This window comes from Marmota flaviventris, chromosome 4 (genome assembly GCF_047511675.1).
Source record: "Marmota flaviventris isolate mMarFla1 chromosome 4, mMarFla1.hap1, whole genome shotgun sequence".
Taxonomy (NCBI): domain Eukaryota; kingdom Metazoa; phylum Chordata; class Mammalia; order Rodentia; family Sciuridae; genus Marmota; species Marmota flaviventris.
The window spans coordinates 46,429,965-46,457,853 of NC_092501.1; the positions used below are offsets into that span (position 1 = coordinate 46,429,965).

General features: G+C 49.3%; 1 protein-coding gene across 1 annotated transcript in view; it reads left to right on the forward strand.

Annotated features, from left to right (window-relative positions):
* Positions 1 to 704: 704 nt before the first annotated feature.
* Positions 705 to 27,889, forward strand: part of Dlg5 (discs large MAGUK scaffold protein 5) — a 103,958-nt gene continuing 76,773 nt past the window's right edge. The window contains exon 1 of the mRNA XM_027931377.3: positions 705 to 1,008. Within this exon, the coding sequence (XP_027787178.2) occupies positions 705 to 1,008 (304 nt within the window). The remainder of the gene's footprint in view (positions 1,009 to 27,889) is intronic.

Consider the following 27,889-nt stretch of genomic DNA (forward strand, 5'->3'; position numbering starts at 1 on the left):
GCCTAACTCGGCGTCCCCGACTCGGGTTGCGCCTGGGCCTCGGGAGACCAGCAGAGCTAGCCCGCGCGGTGTCCTAGCCTCGAAGGCCGGCCGGGGGCGGGACCCCTCCTCTAGGTCCATCCCTTCGCTCGCCGCCTCCGGAGGCCGGCCGGGGGAGGGGAGGGCCAGGAGGGGAGGGCCAGGAGGGGCGGGCCGGCGGCGGCGCGGGGCGCGGGCCATGGCGGCGCGGGCGGCGGCTGCGGGGCCCCGGTGAGCCGGGCCGGGCGCACGGGCTGAGGCGGTCACCGAGCGGGGCCGGAGCCGTCGGGGGCCCGGCGACTTTCCCCCGGAGTTGTAGTGTGTTGGGGGGCGGCGCAGGCGGGCCGTGCGCCGAGGCGAGGGGGAGGGGGCATGCCCGGCTGGAGCCGGGCCTCGGGGCGCGCCCCGGCCGCCGTCCCCACCTCCGCCTCCTCCTTCTCCTCCTCCGTCTCCTCCTCCTCCTCTTCTAGTCCCGCCGCCGCTGCAGCCAACATGGCTGCGCTCAGGAGCCCGGGAGGCGGCCGCTGCTGAGCCGCCCGCCGCCCCGGGCCCCAGCCCGCCCGGCACCGGCCCATGGCCCCCGCCGCCTCGCGGCTCCCGGCGCGCTAAGGCTGCCGCCCGGGCGCTCGCCTGCCTTGGGGAGCCCGGGCGCTGTCCGGCGGGGCGGGGCGGCGCGGCCCGCCACCATGGAGCCCCAGCGCCGGGAGCTGCTCGCCCAGTGTCAGCAGAGCCTGGCCCAGGCCATGACGGAGGTGGAAGCCGTGCTCGGACTGCTCGAGGCCGCGGGAGCGCTGAGCCCTGGCGAGCGGCGGCAGCTGGACGAGGAGGCGGGAGGCGCCAAGGCGGAGCTGCTGCTCAAGCTGCTCCTGGCCAAGGAGCGGGACCACTTCCAGGACTTGCGCGCGGCGCTGGAGAAGACGCAGCCTCACCTGCTGCCCATTCTCTACCTGAACGGCGTCGTCGGGCCGCCGCAGCCCGCCGAGGGCGCCGGTGAGTGTCAGACCCCCGCGCGGCCTCTCGCCTCGACCTCTATTCCTTCCTTCGGCAGCTTGCCGAGGGGGATCTCGCTGGGGCCCCTGCGCTACACGGCGATCGCCCCGAGTGACACCTTCTCTCCTTTAGCCCCTGCGGGGAGCGGGCGACGCCTGGACCCCGAATTCACACCTCCTTCTCCAGTCCCGCCGGTCTCTGTGAACAATGCTGCCCCTCCCCCAGGCCTTCTCCCTCCCAGGTGCCACGGCTGCAGGGTCCCCCGGAGGCCACCAGGTCCAGTCGCGGCGTCGGGGTTGAGGGGTGCCTTGGAGGGACGTTGGGTTTCTTTTCTCTGACTCTTCACCGTCTTCTAGTCCTTTGGCAGCCTGTGCTAGCATTTAACCAGTGGCACAATCAAGAAGAAGGGAGCCTGAGCCAGGACCAGTGCAACTGCATTTTGGTCCCTGCCACCCGCTTTCAGGACTTTTCACTTTTTGACCCAGCTCCCTTCCCTCTGCCCGAAGTTCAGTCTCAGCTCATCTAGACTTGTGGTTGATTTTGCACAAAGCCTGCCCAGGTTTCTTTGGAAACTGGGTCGGGAAAAGTTGGGGGAAGTTGCATTGCAACATGGGAAAATCTTAGTAGTGGTTGTTGGAGCTCAGTTCTGTCCCGAGAGCACTGAGCTGCCTGCGGAGGAAGGCTGGTGGCTTGTACCCTTTGGAACCCCTTCTTTCTCTTGGAAGTGAATGATTTTTCAGTGTGCGTGTAGGGAAGGGGTACTGCTGGGAGTCTGTGAGGAGTGCTAGTCTTGTTCTGGACGGATCAGGGAGTGTGGATGCCAGGAAGAAAGCATTGCACTGAGAAAGGAGCAGAACTAACATTTATTGTGCACCTACGGTTGTGGCAGGCACTCTGCTTTACCAAGTGTTTAATTGTTACCACCATGTGAACTAGCTATTATTCCTGTTTCCCAGAGAGAAAAGTCTAGCTTGGACTGGCTGGAATGCTCAGAAAGTATTGAGCGCCACAAGTTTTGAATTATGATATATTGTTTTGTTTAACACATTCAGAGCCAGGGAACAGCAAGTACATCCTTTCTAAGTCTTGTCCTTAAGAGTTAACTGATGTATAAAATAAAAATAAATGAAGACACATATGTAAAAGGAAAAAAGAAGTGAGCAGAGAGGGCTGAAAAACTGCCCTTAGCAACTTGTAGGGCAAAGGCTAAAGAGACCCATTTATGTGGCTGTTAAAAGCCTCAGTTATTAAGGGAGTGATTTTATAAGGTGTTCCTTGTAATAGCTCTCAACTACATGGGCCATCTCCATTTAGTTTTTATAGCTGAAGGAAACTGACATAGAGAATCTAAACTGTCCGCCACATAGCAGAGCTTGTCTATCAGTAGTCCTGCTGTCTCCACCTTGGGTGACCGACTCTCTTACACCTCTCTCCCTCAAAGCTGCATTCTGGCAAATACAGTGCTTTCCTGGGATTATGCTTTGGAAGATGCTAAGAAGGGGCTGTCGGATGTGGCCCTGAGGGTAGGAATGGGGGAAGGGTCTTATTAGGGCAATTTTTTTTTTCTTTTTAATTACTTCTGTCTTTGTGAAGGAGGAAGTTTATCCAAGATTATCTCCAGAAATCTTTCAGAGGGAGGAAGCACAGAAGTTGGAGTATGGACTCAAGTCTTCATTGGGATGTGTGTGAATCAGTGCTAGCTTCAGTCTCTGGTCTAGGTAATGTAGTGGATGAATTGCTGTTAATTTGGATCCACCCTGACCAGGCCTCCTGGAGAAGGTGGGGCCTCAGGCAGAAGTTCGAGGAGCTAGTCCTGACCGCCAAGAAAGGGATAGACTAGGGTTTGGATTTTATCCCCAAGGGCAGTGATTTCAGATCTATTTTCCCACAATGCAGAGTTCTGTGGCTTCACGAAATCCTTAGAAAAATAACTTTCAAGGGGAAGTTAAGTTCATTTTATTTAATACATTAGGAAAAAATTAGGATAGTGTTTGGAATGGCGAGATGCCACCTGAAGCCTCTTGGGGAAAGGAGTGACGTGGTGAGTAAACAGTGGGGTGCTGGGGTCTTCCCAAGGAATGGATTGCTCCGAAGTAGTGTCCCCAAACTTTTTTTCTTTAGATCAGGGAGCCCTTCTTATGGGGCATTGCACAGTGTGTAAGAGGTGCTCTGGCTGAAGGGGTGGAGGCTTTGGTCTTACCCCTAAGGGGCCATGATCCGGGAATCCTAGCACTGTGCCCTGAGTGCTTCCACTCCCCAGTGATTTCCCCTCCAAGGCTTTGCCAGTGAGTCGGCCTGCGGCCCAGTGGAGCCTGAGGGAGGAGCTGGCTGGCTTCCCTAGGACCCGAGCATCAAGCGAAAGCTGTTTTATCACCATCTCTTTACATTGGAAATGGTGCCATCACCCATTTAGGAAGCTTTTGTCGTAGATTCCACAACTGAGTGGGCCTCTGGTCGAGAATGCCCATCCCCGGTGGGCACTTGTGCGCTATGGGAGTCTGTGGTGCCCAAGGCAAAGGTCGGCCAGCAGTCCAATTGTGTGGGGCCTGAAACCTGAAGGACCTCGGAGTAGGGCACGGACTTAGTGTTCCTGGGCAGGTGGGCCAATCAAATCCACCTGGCAACTCATGCTCAATTAGCTGACTCGCTGAGGCCTGGGGGTACAGAGGTGACTAAGAAATATACAGTGTTGGGTTTTGGGGGAAGAATGGGCTCCAGTGCCAGGATTGGTAGTTGCAAGGCCGGTTAGCATTTTGTATCTTACTTTCCTGTTCATTGATTCTCTGGCAACCCCAGGGCAAAGCATGGTGTCTTTGTTACTCTGGTATCCAGGGCCCTATCCCTTACTGAGGAAGAAGTCCCAGGGCTGGCTAGTGCCAGAGGTGAGGCTGAACTCCTTGCTCTTGACTTCTTGTCTGGGGTGGTTTTTTTCTGTTACCCGATCAGGCCTTCCCACTATAATTTTGGGACATTTCCTGTCATTGGAGAACTCTGGAATTCTGAAGAGTTTTCTTGTCCTTGACCATTGATCATAGGGAAAAAAAGAGAACACCTTGGTCTAGCTGCTGGGGTGGGGAGAAAATAGCTGTTCTCCTCTGAGATCTCCTGTGTTTTCTTTTTTCCCATTGTTCCAGAATCTGGTGAATCTAATTTGTACCTTCACAACAAAGAGAATAAAGTACTTTTCTCTTTGATGCAGTTATAAAATGAAGGTTTTCTCCCTTGAGGATCTCAACTTCCTGCCTCTGGGTGAGCTGAGTGTCTTCAATCTGCAAGTTGGGACTGGGGGTGCTCTGCTGTCTGCCTCAGTTCCTGGAGGGCAGGTGTGTTGGGGGAGGATGGAGGCCCTGGTCCTGTGCTTGGCCCTGGGCAGAGGTGTGTAATATCATTCCTTCAGCTTGCTGCCTTGTTGGGGGAGTGGGGCTACTTAGGAGAGGGACATCATAAGATGGACCTATCGAATGATTCACAAACACAAGCAAGATTACTCTTCTTTTTAAAACTATGTACTGCTGTAACACACACCTATGGTCTGCTACTTGGGACACCGAGGCAAGAGGATTGCAGGTAGGAAGCCAGTCTGGGCAACTTAGTGAGGCCCTGTCTCAAAAAGTAAAAAGTGGGCTGGGGTTGTGGCTCAGTGGCAGAGCGCTTGCCTCACCCTCGCACATGTGAGGCACTGGGTTCGATCCCAAGCACCATCTAAAAATAAATAAAGATATTATGTCCATGTATAACTTAAAAAAAAAAATCAAAAAGGGCTGGGGATGAAGCTCAGTGATCAAGTGTTCTAGTATGTGTGAGGCCCTGTGTTCAGTCCCTGTATAATACTGCAAACCAAAAACAATATATGTGACACACTTTTTTTTTTTTGGTACCAGGGATTGAACTCAGGGGTACTCGACCACTGAGCCATATCCCCAGCCCTATTTTGTATTTTATTAGAGACAGGGTCTCACTGAGTTGCTTAGCATGCTAAGGCTGGCTTTGAACTTGCCATCCTCCTGCCTCAGCCTCCCGAGCTTCTGGGATTTCAGGTATGTGCCACTGTGCCTGGCTATGTGACATACTTTTTGCAAATACTTTCATCTATCCTTAGTGACTCTAATTGCCACCTAAATGTGGAGGCCCTTCCCAAATTATTTTACACCAAGCCTCTCTTGGGAAGCAGAAGTGGCAGAAGTTGGTGGTCACCGCCTAAACTTCTCATCCATGTGCTCAGAGCTCCCACTTTCCTTGGTCCTCCTCCCTAGTTTCCTAGAGAAAAGCTGGCTTGCTTTCAGCAGACTTCAGAGAATGGAGACAGCAGTGTCTGAGGAAGGCTTTGTACAGAGAATGGCACTTGAGTAGGGTGGAGGGGAGTGGAGCACACAGGGGGAAACGGTAGGATGCCTGGGCCGCAGACACAGCAGAGCAGGGACTGGCATTGGCTGTGGGTGGAGGGAGATGGGGATGTTCAGGTAACCAGTAGGGCTGTGCCACTAGGCTGAATGAGGTTTTTTTTTTTTTTTTGGTACTGGGAATTTAGGGGCTCTTAATCACAGAGCCACATCCCCGCCCTTTTTTGTATTTTATTTAGAAACATGGTCTTGGGTCTTGCTGAGTTGCTGAGGCTGGCTTTGAATTTACAATCTTCCTGCCTCAGCCTCCGGAGCTGCTGGGATTACAGGCATGCACCACTGTGCATGGCTGAGTGAGAGCTTTGGATGTTACTTGGATTTTAGGTGTGATAGAAGTTAGCCCTGGAAGACATTTTTTTTTTTTTTTAAAGGAATAAACCTGCCAGATTCTTTCAGCAGGACTAGTACAGATTGACAAGTGTGGATTATTTATTATTCAGTAGAGGTTACTTGGACCTTTTTTCTCTCCCCTGTTCCCTTTGGGTAGGAGCTACCCTCTATCCTGGAGGGTCATCAGGAGAAGAGGCAGAAAGTAAAAGCTCCGACCATTGTAATTTTTCTTTTCTTTTTTTTTAATATTGTATTATTTGGAGGAGGTGGCAGAGGAGCTTGAAAGTCATCGTTGATAAGTGCTTTTAAGTGAAGGGAAGATTTTTTAATTTAAATATTTAATTTTTAGTTGTAGTTGGATACAATACCTTTATTTTATTTTTTTATTTTTATGTGGTGCTGAGGATTGAACCCAGGGCCTTGCACGTGCTAGGTGAGCACTCTACCGCTGAGCCACAATCCCAGCCCCTGAAGGGAAGATTTTTATTTTTCTCTGTTTATATTAGTTCAGGATACCTTTATTGCAGATTATTAAAAAAAAAAAATAGCTCAAACTATTTTAGGCAGGAAAGAAATATTTATTGATTATTTGTAACACAATCATGTGATGCATAATGACATTACAGTCAATGACAGACCTCATCACAATGGTGGTCCAGTAAAATCATATCACCTGGTGGTGGTGTAGACATCTGATCTTGTGTAAGTACACTCTGTGATGTTTGCACAACAAAATTGCCCCAGATTTATTTCTCAGAACTTATCCCTGTCTTCAGGCAACACAAAATCTTGGAGTAGAGGAGGGCCAATTGACCCCCTAAATCCTTCAATCTTAACCATGGGGTTGGAATGTGTCCCCAGGCCTCTCTAGACTTTATGTTCACAGCACATGGTCAGAGAAGAAACTGAGCTCTCTCTATCCAATCAGCTGAGACAGAAGAATCTCAGGGAGGAATTCTGATTGGTCAATTAGAGCCACAGGTCCACATGAGGCCAGTCATTGTGGCTGGGGCTGGAGAACTAAGGTTTTGGCCCAGCTTTGGCTCCGGGCACAGCAGTGGAACCAACCAGTAGGGCAGGGTGATGGGATTGGTGGCCTATTCCAGTGCCACATGGCTTTTTAGAGGGTGTAGGAGCAGTTCTCCAGAGTAAGAGAAACCGTGTGTAGATACAGCCACTACATGTGGTGTCACCTTTGCATGATGAGACAGTTAGTAGACGAGGTCATTGCTAGAGAGGGTTGGTGGTGGTCAGACCTTGAGCAAGACAGTTAACCTTTCTAAGTCTCTTGTGCCCTATAAAGTAATTAAAACAATAATTAGAGCTAGAGATAGAAAGGCTCAGGTAACCTCTACTGAACATGTGGAGTCCCAGTGTTAGGCAGCCAGGGCCAAATCATATCCTCCACAATGTCTGGTGCCCTAGAGGTTCCAGTCCTGCCCATCTACAGCCTGTCAATCCTGCCACTCCATTGCCCCTCTTGCCCACTCCTCAGGGTTTCTGGGGGAATGCAGTTTCCCCCCCAGGTGGGTCCCTCATCCTGTGCACAGCCAGGGTCTTTAGGGTGCCAGCCCTCCAATCCCTGCCCTCCTCTGTACCTACCACCTCTACGGGGCTTGTATCCTATGAATCCTTTGGATCCAGCATAGTAGGCTCAGGAGTGAGGATGGACAAGAGACACAGAGGAACACAAGAAAGCTCAGAAAAAGATGTGTGAGCACCACAGGCTGCCAAGCATCCCTCTTCCTCCCCTTCCAGCAGAGATGGACTGGACACAGGGCCTGGACCCTCCCCTCTGGTCTCACCGGTTCTGCTGTCCCATCAAGCTCCAGTTGCTGTGTCATACTGGGGGAAGTTATTCCACCCCCACCTCTACCCCACCTCACCCTGCTGTTGAGCCCCGACAGGCTGGGTTAAATGGGGAGAGGATTGCCACGGGCTAGCAAAGGCTGTCTTCTCACTGCTTGGCTGGATCTTATAGCTGGAGAAGTTAGCAGGGGAGCTATGTTTCTGGAGATGGTGAAAGCTCTGAGCCAAATGTTAAGGTCAAGTTTAAGTTCGGCAAAATGCAAATATTATTATTTTTCCTTTTGTAGTACTTGTAACTGGGAGGTTTTGTCGAAATCTAATGATGGAACAAAACCTGTACCTTTCTGTAGTGGTGGCAGACTTGTGTGGTTTGGTGACACGTACATTTCATAGCAAGCCCTTGGCTGGTGGCAGTGCCTGCAGGGCTTCTGGGAAGCAGAGTCTGTTCAGTTGATGAGCTTGGGCTGCCATTTTGGAACCTAATCTCTGGGATCTCAGATCCTACTCTCCTTCTCTGGCTCTTAGTGCATATAAAGCTATTTCTCCTGGGGGTGGGGGTGCGCGGGGAACACAGCAAACATCAACTGCTTCACGATGCTGTTTGGCCGCCTTTGGTAAGAAAAAGGAGGAGTACTTTGTTATCATGGTGAGTTGTGCAGCATCACAGTGGCAGCAGGAGGCTGGAAACCAGCCTTAGAGCCAGAAAACCAGGAACCCCTGGTACTTCTGAGGATTCTGTGGGAATACTTTGCAAACATGCCACCCAGTGGTCAAGGTTGCTCTTACTGTGGCTATGGGTCTCTAGAGCAGAATGTGCTCCTGCACCCTTGGGCCCTGGTGCTGGATGAGCTGTTTACTCGTAATGCTGAGGAAAGAGCCTGACCCAAGATCTGTGTTGAACAACTTTTTGTTGAGTGGATGTCATCTGTGCATAGAGTGAATGGTGTGTCCCTCTGCAGACCCTCTGCAAATGCACATACAGATTCCTAAGGGATAACTTCACAGAGGCAGAAGGCTGTGGGAGAGGAGAAAGACTTGAGCGAATCCCAGATGCACACACAGATGTCACCACCCACAGTATGTCTTTGATGGAAGCAGGTGGTGTGACATTGGTGTCTGAAGTTCCCAAGGTCACCCATCAGGTACTGGCAGTGTGAGGCTGGCTGCCAAGAGCCATGTGGAGCACCCACATTGCCTGTTGTAGATTTGGAGAGTTCTTTTCTTTTTACACTTGGAATTTGAATGTCAGTTTGGTGTCCTCAAAAGAGCCCTGAGTGGTGATCTCCTGAGTGCAATGTCTTGCCCTTGGCTGAGCCTCTTAGCTTCTTGGGGCTTGGATTTTTTTTGTTTTTTGTTTGTTGTTTGTTTGTTTGAGTTCAATAATAAAAACAGAAGAATAGAGTGTTGACTGGGAGGTTGCTAAGTCCTGTGGGGTTCTGAGTTCTTCCCAGGGAGCAGTTGGGTTGGACTAATTTTCTGTGGTCCCCTCCAGCTCCACACTGAGGTTACTATTAATCTGATTTAACATTAGTGTCAATTGATTTTGGTTTTGGCTTTCTATTTCCTGAAAAAGTAAGCAGACTAGGAGAAATATTGTCTCGGGTTTTTGTTCCACTCCTACCAATTACTTGTATGTTCCGCAGCCCTAGAGTGAGGAGGCCCTGTGTACTTTCCTGCAGCCCTGGGAGATGTGAGCTTCAGAGAAGCAGTGTGGAGTAAGAGTGCGGAGCTGCAGCTTGGTCTGCATGGTAGGGATGCTGAGGGCGTTCAGCAGGGAATTTTAAATGGGATGGAACTAGAACTGGAGGGAAATTGATTTTTTTTTTTCTTTTTTGTACCATTTGCCCTGGTCAGATTGTATGTCAGTGAATTGTGTGTTTCTATTGATTTTTTTTTTTTTTTTTTTTTGAGGCAGAGATCTACAAAAACAGCTGCAGCAACATTTTAAAATACAGATATTTGGTGATTTGTTCCTTTAGACCCCTGTGGATAATTACTCTTTGACTGTTGACTTTGACATTCATTTCACACCAAGGGTCATAACCTATTTGCTTTTTTTTTATCCCCCAATTGTGGTAAGATTTATATAACATAAAATTTATCAATTGAACCATTGTTTGATTTTTTCATTGTGACAACATGTATGTAATATGAAAATTCTGTTTCACCTATTTTTAAGTACACACTTCCATGCTATTAGGAATATTTGCAGTCGGGCACAGTGGCACATGCCTGTAATCCCAGTGGCTCAGGAGGCTGAGAAAGGAAGATCACAAGTTCAAAGCCAACCTCAGCATCTTAGCAAGGCCCTGAGCAACTTAGCGAGACCCTGTCTCAAAATACTAAATAAAACTGGCTGGGGATGTTGCTCAGTGGTTAGACACCCCTGAGTTTAATCCCTGGTACAAAAAAAAGAAAAGAAAAAAGAATATACCCATCATTCTTGTGTAACTGCCATGCACTGCCGTGCATCTCTGGAAATTTTTGTCTTGCAAATTGAAACTCTGTAACCATTAAACAATTAACTCCTACTGCTTCCTCCCTTCAGCCCCAATCAACCATCTTGCTACTTTATGTCTCTATGAATTCCACTGCTTTAGATATGTTTTACAAGGGAAGTTGAGGCAGTGTTTGTCTCTTGGTGAGTGGCTATCTCACTTGGTATAATGTCCTCGAGGTTCATCCATGTTGTATGTAGCACATGCTAGAATTTTGTGTCAAGGCCAAATCATGTTCCATGTATGTATACATCACATTTTGTTTCTCCATTCACTGTTGATGAACACCTGAGTTGCATCTACCTTTGGTTATTGTGAATCAGGCTGTTCTGAACATGGATGTATACAGTTTTCACTGTGGAACATAGACCCAGAAGTGGAATTACTGGATTGTACGGTAATTCTCCATTCAGTTTTTTTAAGGACCCCTTCTGTTGTTTGCTTTTATTTTATTTTTTGTGGTACCCAGAATTGAACCCACAGTCTTGTGCATACTAGGCAAATGCTTTACTGCTGACCCACACCCCCTTAGCCCTTGCTTTTAGTTTTTTTTTTCTGGTAGTGGGGATTGAACTCAGGGGCACTTAAGCACAGAGCCACATCCACAGCCTTTTTATTTTTTATTTAGAGACAGGCTCTCACTGACTAGCTTAGGTCCTCACTAAGTTGCTGAGATGGGCTTTGAACTCATGATCCCCCTGCCTCAGCCTCCTGAGCGCAGGGATCACAGGCATGCGCCACCATACCAGCTCTCGCTTTTAGTTTCACTTAAGAAAATCCATACATCCACAACACCTTGACCAGGGTGTGGGTGGAACCTTAATTCCAACATTTTCTTCCTTTTTTTTTTCCTTCTAAAACATGTGCTTGCTTATATTTTGTTCTCCCAGTAGGTTTTTGGGAAGTCTCAGGACAGTTCCTTTGGACTTTATAGAAAGATTTCGATTTCAGCTGTCTTCTGTGTTTCCTTTGGTGAGGTTACCACACAGTACCTGCAGCACCCAAGTCCGGCAGCCCAGAGCTGTTCACACTTTCTGCCGTGTTTCTAGTACTAGTATCTTTGTCTCCAAAGGTCTTGAATCAGTTATTTCTGCTTTGTAGACATTCCTTTATCCCATTTGGAGTTGGTTTGGTTTCTCATCTGGAACCCAGGGTAACAAGGCTATTGAGATTTTTCTTTTAAAAGGCCTAGATCAGCACTTCCCCAGGAAAACCTGTTATGAATGCTGGTTTGGTGGGACGGTGATGGTGCTGTCACTCTCTGACTGGTTTTGTGGTCAAGGGCGTTTGTGCAGTGCTGGATTAAGTAGTTCTGGTCTCCTTAGCTGTATTCCTTTTGAAAGCACTCCTGAGCCACTGTGCTTTGGGGCTTCACTAGAATGGTCCCAAGCTGATCTGACCACAGAATCCTTTTCCATGAAAATCCTTTTGCGATGTTAGTGTTCAGACCAATGTACTTTTGAGAAACATTTTGCATTTCCCCCATTTCCCTCTCATTTGGAGCACCTAAACTTTAAGCTTCCCTGTTCTTTTAAGTTCTATTACCAGCTGAAATAGTCAGTCACATGTGGTTCTAGGATGAGTAGACCTCATTTTTAGTTTCCCCGATTTGGGTCAACAAGAATGAAGTCTGATTTCTTCATCATTATTCATTGGGATGGTTAAATCTCTTGTGGTCTTCTCTAAGACTGAGTGAGTAGGACTGGGCTTTAGGTCACTGTCGAGGCTTTGGGGACATGTTGGACGGATGTGTGGAGACCGTCCTGGTGGTTTGATTGCTATGGGTCTAGGACAGGTTAACTGGGGGGCATGTCTTTTCTGCACCCGTGGGAGGCAGTGGGCTGGGGAAGAGGGAAGATGGTCTCTGCCCTGAGGGTGTCATGTTGCTTCTGGGAGGTGGATGAGTGACTTAGGTGGCCTGAATTGTTGTGGGTTTGGAGCTTCGGAGCCAGGGCCTGGGACTAGAGATAACTGAGTGTCATAAGCCCATCTGGAGATGCCCAGATTCTGGGGTTTAAATCTTGGCTCTTCTATCCCAAGCTTAATATCCTGGGCCTCCTTGTTCTTGGTATTAAAGAGGGGCTAGTGGGCCCCCTTCCCAGGATCTTGGTGAGGCTGGAGGTAAGTTATTGAGGCAGGGTCAGGCTGCTGTTGAGCCATCTGCCCTTGAGTAGAGAGGCAGCCCTGGCCTGTGCGTGGAATCAGGAGGCAGCACAGGCACAGGCCATGCTTGGCATCACAGTGAGAGAAGCCTGTGCCTCTCTGGGCAGCTCAGAACACACTTTCACGAGGCTTGGGTCCTGGAGTCCCTAAATCAAGGAGGCATCACCATGCCCTGTGAGGAGTTCTGTTCCAAAAGGACCTTGGGAAGAGTTTTCAGAGGGCCTTCAAAGAATCTATTTCCAGATAGACTCGGGGCAGAGGAGGGGGCTTGTGTCTCTTTGGCCCCAGAGAGCTGGATGTGGGCTGCCTTCTGGAAGACCCTGGGGGAAGAGTTGAGCTCAGCATAAGCTATTGCTTTCTCCCCTTTCTCTTCCTTCCTTTCAAATCTTTCCTAAGCCCTTCAAACATAGGTGATGATATTCAGTTGTCCTTGTGTCAAAATGTCTTTTCACAGGTGGCTCTTTCCATCAGGATTGGAGCAAGGGCTGCCCACTGCATTTGGTTAGTGTCTTTGGAGGCTCCCTGGGCCTGGGCCTTTGGTTTCGGGAGGAACTCTTTTTGGTGCCATCTAGCCGTGGAATGGATCCTTTACCAGGCACTGGCCTTCCCTGAATGTGTTCATATAGAGCCTGGGGGAGTAGAGGTGGTTATTTGGGGAATGAACTGTGCTGTTCAACCCTGAGCTGTTTGGTCTCAGTTCCTCACAGGGTTGCTGTGGACAATGAATGACTTAATGTCCTTTATGACTTAATTAAAAAAAAAAAAGCTATGGGATCCCTTTTGTTTAGTGGAAGGGGAAAGTCAGCTGTGTAAATAGACAAAAGAGGCACTATAGCATGATCAGGGCTGGAGCTTGCCCCTTTTTTGTGGCCTCTGTGAACCTCCTCCACAAGGTCCCCCAGGATCCTCCAGGGGTTCCCTGGAACACAGTTTGAAAACCAATGACCTGGCTGCTTTTGTTTATGATGCCCCCTCCATTCTGGGAAAGGGAAGAGTCCCCGGAAGGCCTCCCCATCCTATGTCTGAGCCCAGCTGGGCGGGTGAGTCATAGCTGGTCCCAGAGTGCCATCGTTGACAGTGATGTTTTCACAGAGTGCTTTTGTCTTTGCCTGCTTCCTCTATTTACCTTTGTGGGTTTCTTTTGGGGATAAACCATGCTTTTAAAAATGACAGATGACTACAAGGTGGTTAATAAAAAAGCCAGTCTTTGCTACTCAAGACGGTGATGTGAGAGGGAGTAAAGTGAAACCCCATCAGATGATCAGTTTCTATGAGAAGTGGTTACCTTTAACACAAACAACTTTTTTTTTTTTTTTTTTTTAATATTGTCATTGACCCTACCCTGCATTGTCCAAGTGCTGTTAGCTGTTGATGCGTAAACAGCCCTGCTCACATGTAGCCTGCAGTAGAGTCCCAGGCTGTCTGTGTGGGCCACAGCCCTGGTGACCAGCTCAAGCCAGGGTACATTCTCTCTGCCCTCAGGGTTTTTACAGCTGTGGTATCTGTCTCAAAGTCTGCTTGAGTTTACTGCTCTGAATGGTACCTGTCTGCACCTTAAGGTGGCCTGGGACCTTCAAATAGATTCGCATCATATATGTGTGTGTGTGTGTGTGTGTGTGTGTGTGTATATATATATATATATATGTGTGTGTGTGTATATATATATATATATATATATATATACACACACACACACACACACACACACACACACATGCACATGCACGCACGCACTGTCACATTTGTGGTGCTTCTGCTGCAGTAGAACCTGGGCTTGTGTGTGCTGGGCAGGCACTCTACCTGAGCTATCCTCCAGTCCTGGATTGCTTTCCAAATGTGAAAATCTGCCCAGCCAATATTCAGTGATGAGATAGCAAAACAAATGGAAAGAAATTTTGTTCACATCTTTTAATGTAAAAGCCAGTAAATAGTTTAGGATACTTTAATTTTTAAAAAATAATATAAGGACCTTTTCAGTCCTTGTGGCCACCTCTGTTTTTCTCCCAGTCGCCTATCTTTTCTTCTCCTCTTGCCAGGACATGTGCTTTTCCTATCTTTTTTCTCCTTTCTTTCTTTTTTTCCTTCCTTCCTTCCTTCTTTTTCTTCTTTTGTGCTGTGAGGCCTTGCAAGTGCTCTACCACTGAGCTGTACCTCCAGCCCCTTCTGCTGTATTTTTCTTAAATGGTTGATGAGTACAGTGGCTGGAAAGGATCTTAGAGACTATTTTGCCCAAATCCTTATTTTATAAGTGAGAAGCAGCAAGAACACAAAGGGACTTGACCAGGATCTCAGTGGCCTGCTGCTGGCAGAGCTGGACACAGAATCCAGCTCTCTTCCCAGGCTGGGAGCAAGTAGGAGGAGGCTCGGAGCCTGGGCTGGTTTTTCCTGATCTGGACCTGACTTAGCAGACATCAGACTTTACGGTGAGGATGGGCAGTTAACAGGGCATCCTAGTTCATGGATCTGTGAGCTCTTTCTCCTGAGCGGTGAGTCCAGGTCCTTGGCATTTGCCTTCTATAGATGGGCAAATAGGTGAGTTTTGGGAATCCTGCAGCTTTCCCAGGTCAGCGACTGCTCAGAGGCTGGGCAAGCTCGGAGGCCTTGTCCGTTTCTTTGTAAAAGCTCAGTTGTTCTCTTCTCCAGGCTTGTGGAAGGGCAGGTTGAGATGTCTGTGCCCTCAGCCTGGACCACCCCAGCCTTTCTCCTCACAGCACCCATGCATTCAGTAGCCATGCTCTGAGCCCCTGTCACACGGCAGGACTTTTTGGATGCAAACATCGGACATGACATCTAAATTTAGTGCTGAGTCAGAGGATGGGTCTGACATTGGCAGGAAGGACCTCTGTGTTTCTTTTTGTGACACGGCAAAAACTTTGGGTGCCAACTCCTGTGACTTCTTAGTGCTTAGTCACAGGACAAAGTTCAAGCAGGAAAATGATGCCCTGAGCCTCTGGCCCCAGGAGAAAAAAAAAAGCCTTTCATAAAGATAAGAGGATAAAGTCCCCATGGACATTGAGTTGGGGCCCTCCCTGATGGCCAATCTCTGTAGGAAATGGATCTAGGAAAAAGCAAGAAAGTAAACAAACCCAAACGTGCTGGTCGTGGGTTCCTCCCCTGAACACAGCTGGATCCAGCAGCCCAGAGTTCAGGGTCTGGGTGTGGGAATGTTCATCCTTCTTGTTTCTGATAGAAAATGGCAGGTGACCTTTATACATCTGGTCCTATTCCCCCACCCCTAAGCCCCCATTTTATGGGCCCAGGGAGAGGGAACAAAACAGGGATCAGCCGCTCTGGCTCTCCGTGGAAAGTTGTGAAATCGCATGTAACCTTGTTCTGTCTCCAGCCTCCCTCCTATCAAGGCTTCTCAGGAAAACCCATAGAATTGGTCACAGCTTTGTCTTGTTCAGGATCCCATGGCTGTAGAGTAGAGCCCAGCCAGACTGAGACCCAGATTTCATCTGTCCGTATATCTGTCTGTCAGTCTGTTCCCGGTCAGTGCTCTGTACCCAGTTCTACCAAGTACTGAGCCTGCAGAGGTGAGGAGGGCACTGGTGCCATCCATGGGCAGCACCACGGACCCACAGTGAGCGTGGATTTGTTCTTTTAGTTGGAATATTCATCCCATCATTCCCCAAGATGTTCCTTTTGAATTGCTGTGCCTGTTCTGGAATTTTTAGAAATACTAAAAAGGATTCAGACTAGCTTATTGACTTCCAGCTTCTCACCTTCCATTCTGTGGTTGATAGCTCATGGCTAAGAGCCTTTGTGTGGAAAAATCTGTAAGGTTTTCTTGGAAGATCAATAAAAAGAAGATGGTTCCCGCTCCCCCTCTTTGCTGAGTCACCCCCCCCCCACACACACACACACACATACACTGGAAAGTCCAAACTTGAATGAGCAGGTGAAACTGTCTGGACATATGGGCACCTAAGGAGGGAGAGTGTTCAGGGACTTGGGCTGGATGCATGACAGAGGGTGCTGGAGAGATGAGGGAGGGAGGCAGGCTGGTGAGCGCAGGGCTCAGGGTATAGCCAGCTGTTACCCGAGTGTGGGAGGGAATCCTTTCTGGGAATAGAGGTCTATAGAGACTTAGGCGTCCAGTTGGTACATCTCCTCAGCCAGGGCTGGGGAGTGAGGCCAGGCTGCTGCTTCCGGTTGTCCTCTCTGGGGCTGGAGAGGGGATGAGGTTGACCGTGGTCTTTGTCATGTGGAGGAGGACCCTGTGGCCAGGGCCATGTGGGTAAGGATATGGACAGCTGGTCTTCCTACATCCCCTAGGGATCTGACTGCCTCTTTGTGAGCTCTCGGATGGTTTGGAATGCCGGCTTATCTCTAAGTTTCCAGTCTGAGAATAATAGCTGGGAAGTTTGGGCCTGAGAGTCGTGAGTCCTCTGGGGAGTTTGAGATGCATTCCCATGTGGTGACCTTTTCTCTGGGGAGGATGAAGGAATGATTGAGGAGTGAGGTGGCTGAGGGGAAGTGAGTGACTGTGACTCTCCAACTGCGTCCTCACTGCCACTACCTTCCTGTAACCCGCCCAGGCCTTGGTGTCCTCATCTCGCAAATGGGATCCATGATACCAGCTCCTTTCACAGCTGGCAGGAAAGGCAGGTTGTTGCTGCAGGTAAATGGTCATGTGCTCCCAGTGGGTCCCACGCTGGGCAGGAGGCAGGCAGGAGGCAGGCGTTGCTATTGCCTGGGATCCTTTGTCAGTCATTTTTGTATTATTTTCTCACTTAGTCCTTACCTGACCTCACAGGTGAGGGTGCAGATGGGGAAGGCCAGGATCCTTGGGAATAGTTTCGTAGAATGGTGAAGAGCCTAGATTTAACCAAGGTGCTAGTTCAAGGGCAAGCTGCTTTCATTCTGTGCCTCAATATCCTCTTCTATGAGGTGAGGATGATAATAGGACCTGCTATTGTGAAGATGAAAGGAGTTACTGTTTGTAGAGCGTTGAGAGCAGCACCTGGCACAGGTAAGCGCTAGGTAAGCATAAGTTGTTATCTTTATTATTGTTCCCTTAGCCCCATGGGTAAGTTCCACCGTGGGGCGGGAGCCCAGCTGTGACGTGCAGGGGACACATACCATCATGCCAGACTTACAACAAGTGCCTGTTCACCTTCTGCTTCCATGATCAACTAGATGATTGTTTGAGACACCTGTGTCCCCACTAGATACCCTTCTTGCCCACTGGTCCCACATTCAGGGTTTGGCCTACACACTAGTGTGGGTTTGCAGATTCTTGGTTCCCGGCCTAAAATGCGGTGAGCACAGAGATTGGGGGGAAGTGTCAACAACCTGTCGAGCAGTTTGACCTTGTGGGGACTCACCTCACAGGTGTTGACCGCTTCAGATGTTGTCACCTCACACGATGAGTGGCATGAAATGCGCATCATGGGCATTGGTAGCAGGAACAGATGACGGCAAATAAGAGAGTGGAGCTCTGTGCCCTTCCTGCCCATCTCAAACAGCCGGCCTCTGTGGGAGGAGCCTCAGCCAGTGAGAACGGTTGGGATCCAGGGCAGTTTGTGAGCCAGTGTGTGAAGTCTGCGCCTCCAGCAGCCCATGAAGGCGGGTGGCTTCATGGCAGAGGCTTTTGTTAATGAGCAGTTGTTTCTATTTCATGCCCCTGAAGGTTCCAGGGCACCTGCCTTTCTCCGTTCCCCTAGCAGGCAGGGTTCAGGCAGGTTGGTAAGAGGCCATGCCAGAACACAGCCTTGGGCTCCAACCCTTTCGACCTCTGAGGCAGGCAGGAAGTAGAAAGCAGGATAAGGTCAATCGATGGCGGAGGTGGGGTGCAGAAACTCCCACCTCTGCTGGTGCAGCTGTCCTGCAGCCTCTGGCAGGATTCCAGCAAAGCCCCATCCTGGCAGCCCCTCTCCTGGGTGCCACTCCCTCCTAGTTCTCATGCAAGTCCCCAGGGAAAGGTCCAGGATGCTCCTCCTCCTGTATGTGATAGAGAGGAGGCGGCGCTGGCTGTCCATCCCAGGAGAGCAGACGTGTGCAGATGAGTGTGAGCCTGCAGTCTCCACAGTTACTGGTGAGAACCAGACGTGACAGGCAATGTGATGCCTCCTGAGCGCGCTCCTCCGAGAAAAACATAAGAAATGGAGTGAGATGAGCAAAGCAGTGCTGTCGTGTAAGTTACCAAATACCCACTTGGCAGAACCACAGAAATAGACATGAACAAATGGTTGCCCATGGGTGTGGGAAGGGAAGTGAGCATGAGAGAGAGAGAGAGAGAGAGAGAGAGAAGAGAGAGAGAAGAGAGGAGAGAGAAGAGAGAGACGCTTTCCTGTCCCACTGTTGTCTCTGGTGCTAGGACCTCAGCTGTGCCCCTTCACCCAGCTTCTGGCACTGTGGATCTTGGCTGAGCTGGCATCCTCAGACAGATCTCTGACCCCAAAACGGCCTTGGTAAAGAGTTATCCCTGTTGCCTGGCATAGTGTTGCACACCTGTAATTCCAGTAGTTTGGGAGGCTAAAGCAGGAGGATTACATGTTTTTGAGGCCAGCCTCAGCAACTTAGTGAGGTCCTAAGCAACTTAGTGAGACCCTGTCTCAAAATAAAAATAAATGAATAAAAATTTTAAAATGGGGGGCTGAGGATGTGGCTCAGTGGTGGGTTCAATTCCTGATATCTGCCCCCCCCCCCCCCCACCACCAAAAAAAAAATTATCCCTGCTGCTACAGGTCCAGCTGAGTCACCTGGAGGAGGGGAGGGGCAACCGTGGTTTACAGGACAGTTGATGTAGTAGGAACTGGGTGCTTTTAATAATCACCTAGAAGATTTGTAGGAGCAAGAGGCGAACAAGCACTTGTTTCAAATGAGGGCATTTGAGTATGTGTCAGCAATGCTTGCGGAAACCCACATTCTCATCTTGCCCATACTGGAGAAGTATGGCTGGTTGTCCTTAAAGATTTCTAACTATAAAAATAGTGGCTCAATTTCATGTGTTTATTGAGGTTATGACACCATGTACTGCAAACCCCCTGTAAGACAAAGAGACAGTAGTTTTTTGGCTTCAGGCAGATAAAATCCTGCTTGGGATCAGGAGCAACTTTTTTTTTTTTAATTGGGGATTTGACCAGGGGTGCTTAAACACTGACCCACATCCCCAGCCCATTTTTAATTTTTAATTTTGAGACGGGGTCTCGCTAAGTTGCTAAGGCTGGCTTTGAACTTGCAACCCTCCTGTTTTAGCCTCCTGAGTCACTAGGATTATAGGTGTGTGCCACTGTACCCACCTAAGAGGCATCCTTTTTTTTCTTAATTTCTTTTTATTGTTTCCTTTTAATTATACATAACATTAGGATTCATTTTGGCATAAATATAAAGGCATGGGATATAATTTGCTCAAATTCAGTCCCTAGTGTTTCCCTTCCTTTCTCCCTCCCCCTGTTCCCCTCCCTCTACTCTACTGATCTTTCTGCTATATATTTTATTTTATTTTTTTGATTAGTGCCTTGTGGACGTGCATAGTGGTGAGATTCACTGTGGTATATTCACATATATACATAAGAAAGTCAGGTCAGTTTCTTTCTACTGTAAAAAGGGGTCATTTTCAATGAATGCATAGTGTTGCTCTGTCAAGATTTATTTCACCAGTAGGATGAGGAAAGGGACCAGGGGGAGGGAGGAGGGGAATGAAAGGGGACTTCCTGGGGAATGATATTGACCAAATTATATTGTTTATTTTTATTTATTTATTTATTTATCCATTCACTTATTTATTTATTTATTTTTGGTACCAAGGATTGAACTCAGGGGCACTCAACCGCTGAGCCACATCCTCAGCCCTATTTTGTATTTTATTTAGAGACAGGGTCTCACTGAGTTGCTTAGCACTTTGCCATTGCTGAGGCTGACCATGAACTCGAGATCTTCCTGTCTCAGCCTCCTGAGCTGCTGGGCTTACAGGTGTGAGCCACCGTGCCCAGCTATATTATTTATTGTACAAATATAAAACATTGAGTTCCACTATTATGTATAATAATAACACACTAATCAAAAAAAAAAAAAAAGAAAAAAACTGACGTCACCAGTTTTCCTTGACTGGAGCAAGTGTGTTCCCATCTTGCGTGTCATTAGTACTGAAGAAGTGCGTCTCCTGTGCTCAGATCTTCATTTCTTCAGAGTAAGTTCCAGGAAGTGGAGGTTCTGGGCTGCAGGGTGTAGATTTTTTTTTTTTTTTTGTACTAGAGATTAAACTCAGGGACACTTAACCACATCCCCAGGCCACTCCCTCCCCCACACTTATTTTGTATTTTATTTAGAGACAGGGTCTTGCTAAGTTGCTTAGGGCCTCGCTAAGTTGTGATACTCCTGCCTCAGCCTCCCAAGTTGCTGGGACTTTAGGTGCCCACCACTGAGCCCGGCAAGGGTGTGGCTGTTGATAGGAATCACCAGGCAGGCCGTGCATTGACTCTGAGCCACCCCCAGGTTTCTCTAGGTGCAATCTTTGGCCCCCTCAGAACTACCTGAAAGGTGAAAACTGAGCCACACCCAGGTTTCCTGAACCAACTTGGTGTTGGCTGGTCCCCAGGATGTGCTTTTACTCATTCCTCTGTGTATGTGTGTGTGTGTGTGTGTGTGTGTGTGTGCTGTGCCAGGGACGGAACCCAGGTCAGCTCTCTGCCAGTGAGTTACATCCCCAGCCCTCCGGGATTTGCAAATGGTGTTTGGTATCTGCTCAGTGTCCCGGCCTGCCCGGGAAGGAAAGCAGCGCGAGAGCTGTGATGTGAACCTAGGTTGGGGACAGTTGGGTGAGGAGAGCATAGCTCAGCGACCTAGTCCTGGGAGCTGCTTTCCTTATCTCTGAGGTGGGAGTTGCAGAGTGGCTTTGGTGATTCCAAGTCCTCTCTAGCATGAATGCACATGTATGTCCCTTACTAATGTCACAAGGTGAGAAGGATCTCATGGTTGACTTTGGCGCTGGGCTGTGCTGCCCTGGGCTGGCCTGGAGTGGGAACTCTGGGAGAAGTGGGTCAGGACAGAGAGCTCGTCTTTCCTTCTCTTCCCAATGGAACCTCGCTGGGGCTGACACATCACTGTCGCTGGGTGCTATTGGCCTAGGCTCCGAGGTCTTCCTGTCCAGGTTAACAAAGAGGAGTTGCTTCTGCCCCTTGATTGGTGCAGCCTGTGCCTAGGAATGAGCGCGTCAGGTGTCCTGGCGCTAAGTCTCAGGAGGGCCTCCCAGCCAGTGTCAGGGGGATGAGGAGTCCCGAGGTCCCTGCTGTCACTGTGGCCCTGAGATGTCACTGATACTGCCTTGCCATGGCTATAACAGCAGTCTCCTTCGGAGGCCTAGGCTTTGCTGAGCAGATGTGCTGCCTCCTCAGACTGCTGCTGGTGTCCACCAGGCTTGCTCTGGTGTAGCCAGCCAAGGACGAGCTCTCAGCCAGGGTAACTTCCAGGGGGCCACTCTAGACAGGCTGTTTAGTACTTGTCCATCCACCCTGCCTACCCTCTGTTATGTGGTAAGTCTAGAAGGAAACACATTTGTTCACTTGTTCAAGCCAACACCCTGAGCTCTGGTGGCAGCAAGATGAATGATCCACACTAGGGAGCAGATTGCAGTGCAGCTGACATGGGGACTGGTCAGTCATGCTCTTATATAGGTGGGGACAGAGCACCTGGAAACAATTCCAAGGAAGGGAGTGATTTCTGTCTTATGGAGGAGATAGTTGGAGCAAGCATCAGTTTCAGGAAGGAGGTTGGCCACTTGAGAGCTGGGCTTTGAGGGCAGACTGGAGCCTGCCAGGTGACGAGTAGGGACATTCCAGGCAGGGGTGCACATGCCTGAGGATGCACAGCTGGCAGGAAGAAACTGGGAATCCTGGGTGACTGTGGGCCCTGGTGTGACTGGACAAGGCTTGGTCAGAGAGGGGCTGGAGTAGGTGACCCAGAGAAGGGCACAGGGGCTGGGCTGTACTATGGACCCAGCCTGGAGGCTTTGACGACCTGGCCTCCAAATCTGCTCCTGCCGTTTCTGAGCTGCATGGTGTAGACAGTTGCCTAATGTCTCAGAGCCTTGGCTTTCTTGCCTGTAAGATGCAGGTAGTGTGGCCCACTTCAGAGGGAGTTCTTAAATGATATCCCACTTGTAAGGTAGGTGGCAAAGAGCTTACATAGTACATGGTCAATGCTCAATAAGTGTCTTTTCCCTTCCTTTATCTGCCTGTGTGAGGCTGTTGACTTTATCCTAATGAGCCTGAGGGAGCCGTAAAAGCCGTTGTGGAGCATGGACTTGATAAGATGGTACCCCTTCGCTGTTGTGCTGTTTTTAAGACACAGGTCAAGGCCAGGCTGGGGGAGAAGAGCCCTCCCGTCATGTTCTCCTGCTGTGTTCCTCACCTGCCGGCTCTGGTGGGCTACGGGGAGGGCATGGCAGAACTGTGTTTGAAGGGGAGACCAGGTCTGGAGTGTGTTCCTGGAGAGTCGGCTTCTCTGGAGACAGCTTGCAGAACTGGACACTTGCTCAAGTAGGAGTCTGGCCATGAAGAAGTGGGATGAGTGTCAGGAGAGGGGCAGAAAGCTGGACCAGAGCCTGTGGACTCAGACTGTGCTGTGTCAACATTTAGTAATCACTTACCGTGTGTGCCAGAGCTTGCGTGGACAGAACCTGCGATCCTCACGGCAACACTCGATGAAAGTATTGTTGTCCAGTTTCACCGTTGTGGGGACTGAGGTGACTGAGGCATCGAGAGGTGAAGTCACTTGCTGAGTCCTCAGCTAATGAGTCAGGATCTTACCCTTGGCTGTTGGGATCCTGAGCGCATGTCCACTGGATTAGAGTGGGAAATTGGAGCAGCCTTCTGGGCTGTGAGATTTTGGAATTTGGGGACACCAGTTTCTACTGGCAGATCCAGTTGCCTTTAAGGCAGAGGGCTGTAGCACTGAGTATTGGTCAGTGTTAGGACAATTGCCTTTGGATGATCTGAGCATCTGACAACCTCAAAACTTCCCAATGGAACTCCCTCTCCTACCCCTTTCAAAATCCTGTGGGATGGAGTTGGGTTTTTTTTCCCCCAGGGGACTTGAACCCAGGGCCTCTCTTGTACTAGGCAAGTGTTCTATTACTGAACTATATATGTCCTCAATCTACCCCACTCCCCTGCCCTGCCATACCCCCCCCCCCCCCCGCCCCCAGTACTGGGGATTGAACTTGCATGCTAAACAAGGATTCTAAACTGAGCTACATCCTTAGTTCTTTTCACTTTTCATCTTGAAAAATAAACAGGGTCTGTTCAAGTTGTCCAGATTGGCCTTGAATTTGCAGCTTTCCTGCCTCAGCCTCCCTAGTAGCAGAGATTACAGGTGTGCACCACCTCACCCATTGGGAGAGTATTTTTGAGCCTTTTGCGTGAGGTCAGGAATAACCTTACTGAACCTTAGATATTGTTGCAGCTCCAACCTGGCTGACTACAGGGATTGGAAATTGAGCTCTGCAGATGGGCATGAGTCTCAATTCAGGGGCAGCCTCACTCCAGGCTTGCTCCCGAGTCATCAGAGAGCCTCGTGTTGAGCAGTGGCAATGCTGGGGCAGTGCTGCCTGTCTTCCCTCGCTGGCCAGTCAGGATGCTCTTGTCTGCTGAGCTTGCCCAGTGCTCAGCCACGGCCAGTTGAGGACAGCTGTTTCTGGAGCTACAAATGTGCTCACCACTTCTGGGTCAGAGGAAGGTCCTAGGATTGCTGCTCTGTCTGTTCATGGGTCTCTGTCCTCAGGTCTTTGTAGCATTTGGTGACCCGACACAGAAAGCCCATCAACTTTCTCCACTTCCTTACCTCCCACCTGTGCCTCCCAGGCATGCATAGGCCTATCAGGAGCTAGGTCTTAGAGGGACAGAGCTACCTCCTCAGGAGCACAGGGCAAGCCCTGGCCTGAAGGGACAGACCTGGGACGCAGCCTTGTGACTCACGTGCCCTTGGGAGCTGCTCCTGCGCTGGTGCCAGGTGGTGTTGTCTGGGGGTCGGATTAAAAGATAACTTCCTTGGCAGGAGAAAGCAGGCCTTTGCTGGCTCTCATCAGCAAGCCCAGGCCAGCTCTGCGCAGGACATCCCGGCCTCTGCTCCTTGGTGCCTCTGTGTCCTTTCCCTCCCCTCCTGTGCCCCCACATTCTGGAACCTGGTCAGGGCAGTCCCTCTTCAGATGGTGCCACTATTTATGTCTCCTTGCCCTTGTCACCAGCCTCTCCTCTGCAGAGAGTGTTTTAAATTCTATGGAGCAAATTGGGAGCATTTGCTTTCCTCTTCCTTCAAGTAAGACAAAGTCCCAGGAAACTAAGGGTTGAAGTCTGGTGTGGGGTGGAGCTGCAGAGAGGCAATCCAGGCCTTGGGGAGGTCAGGGGAAGTGCAGGACTCTCTCGGCCCATGCCTGGTAGCTGGACAGCACTGTCTGAGATGGTGGAGGCTGTTTTCGTGCCAGGACAAAGGTGCTTGTTCTAGCAAGAGCTGCCGCAAGGCCAGAGCTTCCTTGCAGCTGCTTTGGGTGGCCCTGCCTGGACTCTGAATAGGCAGTCAGGTCTTTGGAGTGTATCTGGGGGAGCCCACATGGCTGTACTATCTGTGTGCAGTGTAGAGGGAGGAGAAGGCCCTGCCTGGAAGTTCCACCATCAACAGGTACCCAAAGGCAAGGGGACAAGAATATTTTGATAGAATATTTTATTAGTTTTTATTATTTATTTTTTTAGTTGTAGTTGGACACAATACCTTTATTTTAATCATTTATTTTTATGTGGTGCTGAGGATCGAACCCAGCGCCTTGCATGTGCTAGGCAAATGCTCTGTCACCGAGCCACAACCTCAGCTCCTTAGTTATTACTATTAATATTAATATTTTGTGGTACTGGGGATTGAACCTAGGGGCATTCTACCTCTGTGCTATGTTCCCAGTCTTTTTTTTTTTTTAAATAATACCTTTATTTTATTTATTTATATGTGGTGCTGAGGATCGAACCCAGGGCCTCACATGTGCAAGGCAAGCGTTCTACATCTGAGCCACAACCCCAGTCCCTATTCCCAGTCCTTTTTATTATTTTTTTGAGACAGAGTCTTGTCAAGTTGCCCAGGCTGGCCTTGACCTTGCGATCCTCCTGCCTCAGCTTCCAGAGTCGCTGGGATTACAGGGTGTGCCACTAAACCTGGCTCCAATAGAACATCTTTTAAACTTCCTCCCTGTGTCTCTTACCTTTGAGAATAGGCCCTCATTTTGGGAATCATGTACTTTGGGTTTATTTTTTATTCTACCACTGTGAAATAAATGGCATACTAGCCAGGCATGGTGGTGTACTCCTATAATCCCAGTGGCTTGGGAAGGTGAGACAGGGGGATCCAAGTTGGAGGCCAGTCTCAGCAATTTAGCAAGGTCCTAAGCAATTTAGTAAGACCCTGTCTCAAAATAAAAAATAAAACAGGCTGCAGATGTGGCTCAGTGCTTAAGTGCCCCTGGGTTCAATCCTCAGTTCCCTTCCAAAAAAGTACACTAGATTTTTCCTTAGGTATTGTTCTCTGTATATTTCCTAAACATTTGTTTGTTATCAGATTCTGTTATGATATTTCCCTTTTTTGGGTGTATCGTGCAATATTATTCTCCTATTTTCGAATCCATAGTTAAATGGCAACAATAATTCTAAAGATTTATCGGGGCCGTGGGATTGTTTTACTTCAGACTTTTCTGTTTTAAACAGATTTTTAGCAGTGCTGTCTGTCCTCTTGGATGTTTGTTTTGGAGATGTTCAGACCCGCAGGAGGTGGGAAGGAAGGTGCAGCATGCACTCTGTGGTTTTTGCGGGAGCTCGGCGCCTGCGTCAGTCGCCTTTTCTCTTTCTAACTCTCTCCACGTGTCACACATGCAGTTGTTTTCCTGATCCATTTGGAAAGAAGTTGTTGCCCTCTGGACATGTCACCCCTGAGCCCTGAAGAACGCATTCCATTGAAGCATGCACGACCAGGACTTGTTCCTGCATGAGTGACAAGTTGCCATTGTTTGGCCCAAGGGAGTCAGAGTGGATCCAATTGTAACCTGTAGACTTTTTTTTTTTTGCTGCTGAAGATTGAACCTAGGGTCTTGTACATGCTAGGCAAGCCAAACATGCCTTTTATAGGTTTTTATTTTTATTTTTTCTTAAACAGATGCTTGAATAAACATTTTTTGTTTGATTGTTATGCTACTATTATTTTTTTTTTTTTAAAGCATGGAGTATAAAGTTGATCATCGGTGGCTTTGTGAGAACACGTTGTTATGACAGACACATAGGCATGCACTCTGTAGCCTCCCCTGGGCAGTCTTAGGATTCTTGAAACTTGGGAGGGGCTTTGGGGATCTGCTCTCCTTTCTTTTCAGAATTGTGGTCAGAACCGTTGAGACACTTTTCCAGTATCCTTGTGTTGAGGTTGGCTTGTGTGTTCTGAGTTTCTTTGGTTTATGAAATCTGACACTTTCAAGTCTGGACAATTTAAACTGTCCCGCTAAATTCTTTTAAGTGTTCAGGGCTCAAAAGTACCGTTGCTGGGAAGGGTTATAGGTCATTTGACATAAAACAGAGAAAAACCAGTAGCATTTTCTACAAACGCAAACCTTCTCCTCTCCTCCCACTTTTGGTGTGGGGTTACTGTTCTCCTTGCCTCTGGATACCTTCAGAAGGGCTGGCCCTTCCAGGGCCAGTGTAGGACCAAAGAACCAGCTGGGGAGGAGGAAGGAGAGAGTGTGTGTAGTGGGGGGGTGGTGGTGGTGGAGGAAGAGCTGGCCAGCCCCCAGAGGCCAGTGCAGGTCTGTGTGGGGTCAGGCCTGCTGGCTGGGTCTGCTGTGGGCAGCGCTGGGAGGAGCTTGGAATGAGCCTTGTGGGGCTCAGGGAGGCTGGCGTTAGTCCATCTGTGTGACTGGCTCACCACTTCCCTGAACCCAGGCCCGGGTCTCAAAGGGCTGTATTGAGAACCCAAGGGACGAGGTGGAAGGAGTGCTCTGGAAGCAGAGGAGGAGTGTGGTCCTGCCCTCCTGCCCACCAGCTGGGGCTGGTGAGTGCCCCATCCCCAGGAAGCCACAGCTGGTGCAAGACTCCTGGGATGGGCCAGGGCCTGTGCGGGGAAGGGGTGGTGACAGGTAAGGAAAGGTCCCCAAGGAGGAAGAAGCTCTGGCCAGCAGGGGCCTCCTTGGAGGTCACATGGGAATCTTTCTGGACGGGCAGGAGAAAAGGTACTGGAATGGTCATGCTGCCTTGGGCTGGAGAACTCCCTGTTCCAAAGGTCCCTCCCCCAAAAGGAATCTGCAGTGAGAGGGCTGCTTGGAGGAAAGGGTTACTTGGGATTCTAAGTTGTTCTTTTTATCACATCTCAAACAAACAAACTTTATTCATTGCTGATAATAGAATATGCACATTCATGTAGAAAATTCATTTAATGAAGAAAAAAAGCACACATAGTCCCAGAGGCAACCCTATTACCATAGTGCGGGGGTGGGGGGGAATGGGGCTTCTTATCTTTATACCAGGCACGGTGCTAAGTGTTATCTTGTTTTAGCCTCTTTACCATGAGCCCTGGGAGATTCATCATGCCTATGTTAGAAGTGGGGAAGGTTAGGCACTGAGTGGTTAAGGAATGTGCCCTGAGTCACACAGCTGGTGGCCATGTGAGCTGGGTCTCGCAGCCAGGCAGTCAGGCTGCAGAGGTCAACCTCAGCGCCTC